The 5,039-nt window shown below is 43.7% G+C and overlaps 1 protein-coding gene across 1 annotated transcript; it reads left to right on the top strand.

The window, feature by feature from the left end:
* Positions 1–539: 539 nt before the first annotated feature.
* Positions 540–3,876, top strand: pmvk (phosphomevalonate kinase; the record flags this gene model as incomplete). Its single annotated transcript, XM_080740537.1, has 5 exons — positions 540–648; positions 1,159–1,222; positions 2,447–2,599; positions 3,139–3,268; positions 3,716–3,876. Exons 1-5 carry the CDS (start codon positions 557–559, stop codon positions 3,874–3,876), a joined length of 600 nt encoding a protein of 199 aa, XP_080596663.1. The 5' UTR covers positions 540–556.
* Positions 3,877–5,039: the final 1,163 nt, after the last annotated feature.

The raw sequence follows: 5,039 nt of genomic DNA, 5'->3' as shown, positions 1-5,039 counted from the left end.
TGGAATTGGAAATTGTAAATACCTCAAAATCGTACGTGAGTGCAGTTCTTAAGTAATTGTAGCCTACTAGTTACTTTACACCACCACTGATGCAGACTCTGTTCCTTTTTTTTCTCCATTAAACTTGACATGACCCCATAGATAGAGTTATGCATGACCCCCATCTTTTTCCACAGTAATGGTACAGTCCAAAATGTGACGATGACGTAGTCATCTGGCGTTACCGTAAGTTTGACAATGGATGTGCAGTGACGCATTCATTCATTGCCAATGCCATGTATTTAAATATGAATATGTATACAATAGTACCGGTCCAACACGATCAAGTTATGAACTTATGTTATGATGTTTAAATGTGTCCAGGTGAAGTGAAATAACTCGGAGCATTTTCCAAATTTCTGCCATGCGTTTATAGATTTTGTATTACGGTAGCACCCGGCACTGGCTCAGTGGTGTGACTGGAGCTCACTGGATGTAAACAACGTGGAGGCTGCATCAGAAACTAACAGTTTTATGTAGATTATCCTAATTTAATTCGTTTTGGTGGCTTGACATAATGGAGTCAGTAGTAGAACCTAAACTCATCCTGGTGTTCAGTGGGAAACGAAAATCTGGGAAAGATTACGTGACTGAATTCATTCTTAAAAGGTAAATAAGACCACCCAAGACTCATTGAATCTCTGTCTGTCTGTCTGTCTGTCTGTCTGTCTGTCTGTCTGTCTGTCTGTCTGTCTGTCTGTCTCTCTCTGTCTCTCAATACCATTTATTTTGCATTTATTTTTATTTTATGATATCTTCTGCATACTACTGTGTTCTGTCTGTCATTCAATGTTAAATGAGTTTTAAAACATGTCGATTTAAACAAGCCAAAGGCTTTCTTGGGTGTATCCATTTAGTTGACCTTGTACCAGTGAACTGTACTGTCACGAAACTGTACCTTTTCTTATGCAAACTTCTTATGTTTTCAATCAATCAACCAATCAACCAATCAATCAATCAATCAATCAATCAATCAATCAATCTCTCTCTCTCTCTCTCTCTCTCTGTGTCTGTGTGTGTGTGTGTGTGTGTGTGTGTGTGTGTGTGTGTGTGTGTGTGTGTGTGTGTGTGTGTGTGTGTGTGTGTGTGTGTTATGTATTGTTTGTTATTATCTTTCAGACTGGGTCCTGAAGCATGCTGCATCCTGCGTCTTTCTGGTCCACTTAAACAGCAGTATGCTCAGGTGAGTTGGAAGACGGGCTGTTGTTGTAATCTATATCTTTTTAATTAGTGGCATTATGTGTGGAGAGAGAGAGAGAGTGGGTTATAATGATGACTTGACTTCTGTTGTCAGATCAATTCACCTACTGTATACCTACACTGTCTCTATCAGCTTTCCTACTATCTGTCTCTCCTACACTGTCTCCCTCTCAACTTTCCTATTGTCTGTCGCTCCTACACTGTCTAGCTCTCAGCTTTCTTACCCTCTCTCCTATAGCTGTCTACAGTAGCTCTCAGTTGTCCTACTGTCTGTCTATACCTAGCCTCGTACCCGCCCCTCTTCCAGAAACCATTTCATTTGTTTCTGGATAACGGAAGTTGGTTGTTTACTAGGCTAGTCTATACCAGGGGTGTATGGGCAATTATTTTTTCCACAGGGCAACATGAACAACAGAAAATATTGTGGAGGGCCGGGCCAAAAGTACGTGCTTCCCGCGCCGCAAGATGTGCTCCGCGCAAACTAAACACACAGCTTTACCTCCTTTTGTTGAAAACCCGGCATTCAGCATGGACTTTTTTTTTAGCCACTTTAGCCATTTTTGTTGGGTAAGGTAAGGCAGGTCGTCTTGAATTGTGACCAGTCTGACCACCTGCTTGTTATTGAGACAACATCCAATGATCACGCACATGTTCTGATGTACGCATTGCGTCCATATTATGTACGTGAATAAAAAACTTCAAAATAAAAGCAATGCAGCTTTAGTCCATGCATGAGGTAAAATTATAAAATGTGTTTATTTAGCAATTTGCCATTAACCCTACACGTCAGAGTGAACCAAAGGGCCGCACAATGCCCAGGTCTGGTCTATACCTACACTCTCTATCTTAGATATCCTATTGTCTGTCTCTCTCAGCTGTCCTACTGTCTCTCTCCTACACTGTCTACTTCTCGGCTCTGTATTTCCTAAGCCTACACTGTCTCCCTCACTGCTTTCCTACTGTCTGTCTCTCCTATACTGTCTCCCTCTCAGCTGTCCTACTGTGTATCTCCTAGGCCTACACTGTCCCTCGCAGTTTTCCTTCTGCCTGTGCCAACAAAGAAACGGAATAGATTTCGTTTCAAAGCACACCAAAGCCTGCTCTTAACAAATGCACGTAAAAACCATTCCATTGAAAACATGATTATCAGTTAGATAACATTAGTTCCTGATGCTTCCTGACACGTGTCTGTGTTCATCATGTGCAGGAACACAGCTTGGACTTCAGGGAGCTGCTGGGAGCAGGAGAGTATAAAGAGAAGTACAGAGCAGACATGATCCGATGGGGAGAGAGACGGAGAGAACAGGACCCGGGGTTCTTCTGCAGACTGGCCACTAGAGGCGCCCAACAGCCTGTCTGGGTAAGAGAAGAGGCATGCACGCGTGTGTGTGCGCGCACGCACACACACACAGTGTGACACATGCATTCTGAGATTTGACCGTAATGCCACTTTGACAAAATGCAAACACATGTAGTCTAGGGATGGGTACGATAATCGCTATTATATAAATTAAACCTCGTAGACAGTTGCACTGGGATTCATTCACATTTTATTTGCAGAGCTGCATATCGGGTACCACTTAAACCCTCTATAATTTGTAAAATGAACCTGGAAATAACTCACTTGATAGTCTTTTTTTCCCCACACTCTCTACCAAATCCCTTTGCCAAAAAATAGCCGATCTACAGGCTGTGAGCTTGTAGATCGGCTATTTTTGGCAAACGTTCTGCCCCAGGATAATGGGTGTTGAGGATATTTTGATTATCACTACACTATTGTAAATTGCAATTCTTTTGGTGACATGAAATTCATATCATGTCATCCTTAATGTAGTCCCTCTTTGCGTTTTCCACTGCTCCACAGTAGTTCTCACTGACTGCCCCCCCCCCATTCCCCAGGTGATCAGTGACGCTCGGCGCCTGTCGGACGTGCAGTGGTTCAGGGAGGAGTACCCCAGGCAGACCCGCTGTGTCAGAGTGCACGCCTCACAGCAGACCAGGGTGGACCGTGGCTGGGTCTTCACTGCAGGTCGGTGGAATTATCTCTGCAAAGTTAAGCTTATACAAGAAACCATGCCATGGCTTAACCACTTAAACTCTTGTATATACTGTACAGTACATAGGCATTGGCAAGCATGTATAAGCTTCAGGTTGCTTATAATGATTGCATGTGTATACTATTGAGAAAACCAAGGGGTGGTTCAGTGCAAGAAGTGAGTGGTTCTGCAATGTGGCCGACTGAATGAGTCTCAGAATTCTATTATTATGGTGCTGTCTAACCCCAGCCTCAGTATTGAAAGATATTGGTCTACTTTTTGGTCATCTCTTGTAATATCTGATGTTTTTATGGTATAGGGGTGTTCTCTGTTTGTACTGTATAGTGTTTTTTGTGAGCTTATAGATCTGCTATTTCGGTTGCAGGACAACGTTGAACGACAAAGTAAAAATCTGGCTTTCCTTTTTTTTTCTCCTGCAGGGATAGACGATGCTGAATCTGAATGTGGCTTGGACAGCAACGTGGATTTTGATTGGATGATCAGGAACGAGGCCGACGCCCCATCGCTGGACGAACAGCTTCAGCCCGTTTTGTCTTTAGCTGAAACGGCAGCGGGACTGAAACGGACTAACCTCGCATAGCCAGGCTTAATCATCTGCGAAGAGAAAAGCCTGGGCGCGATATGAGGCAGAGAGTGTATAGAAAGGTGGGACTTCCGCCGTGTGCATTTTCCCAGAAGTTGTCTTTTTTTTCCACAGTGCAGTGTTCCTGCAAACGTATTCCCCGCTGGGAAAATACATCTGTTCTACTTCTCCCGCTCCGTCGGTTGTAGTCGCAATCAACATTATCCAAACAAAACATGGATTCGAACAAAGTTACACTTATTAAGACGAGTTAAGAGCTACAATAATTCTTTGTTTGTTTCGCTGTGGGATGTAAACAGACTGCACGATGTAACTTCCCTTAAACGCAGCCACAACTTCCAATACAAGGCACAGTGCAGGTCACGCCTGTAAACGGACCAACCATCTCATCTCATCCAACGAGTGAACACTGAGACATCCTGTAGGATAGGGCTGTCAAAATTTGCCAAAAATGGCATTCGAATATTCCCTTCAAAATCCACCGTTGATTCGAATAAATTCGAATATTCGAAAATATCGAATAATTCGAAGCATTCGCACTTCGAAGCTGTTTATTCTAGACAGTCGCTTCTATCGCTTTTTTTTTTTTTTTACTGTGTGCAGGTCCGCGTTGGTCAGGGACGTGCAAAGAATGTTAAGAGAGGCAGGGGCTGACATTTCTAAAAGGGCCTTTTGGTGGACAATTCTGTTAAAAGGGCAGGGGCTCAAGCCCCGTTTGATGCATGTGTTGTGTGCACGTGCCTGCGTTGGTAAAAGCAAGAGCAGAATCGGATCGTCGTTACAAAGCGTCACAGCAGCTGTGATTGAGTTGGAACAACTACGACATGAAATGAGCAATTATAATCACACCAATGGATTATGTTTTGGTTTGAACCAAATTAGGTAGTCTACACGAGCAGTGTGAGTGACGGAGGGAGTTTTACCGTTTACCGTGGCTGCGTGCGGGGAGATTGACTCGGTGAGAGAAGAAATCCATGCTTTTTTATATTGTGTTTTCGGCGGAGAAGTCTCGTTGTATGCCTTCCCGTCACTACCAAATGAGTCGCCCGTTTCAGCTTGACTCGTTAATCATTCTGAATCAACGTGAGCCAGTTTAAAAGCACTGTGTGTGCACTGTGCACTGCGAGGCGGACGAGTGCATCTCTCCACTCCGACATGTG

This window comes from Nannobrachium achirus, assembly GCF_963921795.1.
Source record: "Nannobrachium achirus genome assembly, chromosome: 2".
NCBI classification, from domain to species: Eukaryota; Metazoa; Chordata; class Actinopteri; order Myctophiformes; family Myctophidae; genus Nannobrachium; species Nannobrachium achirus.
Note: the sequence above shows the minus strand (reverse complement) of the source record. Positions and strands in the feature narration are given on the sequence as shown.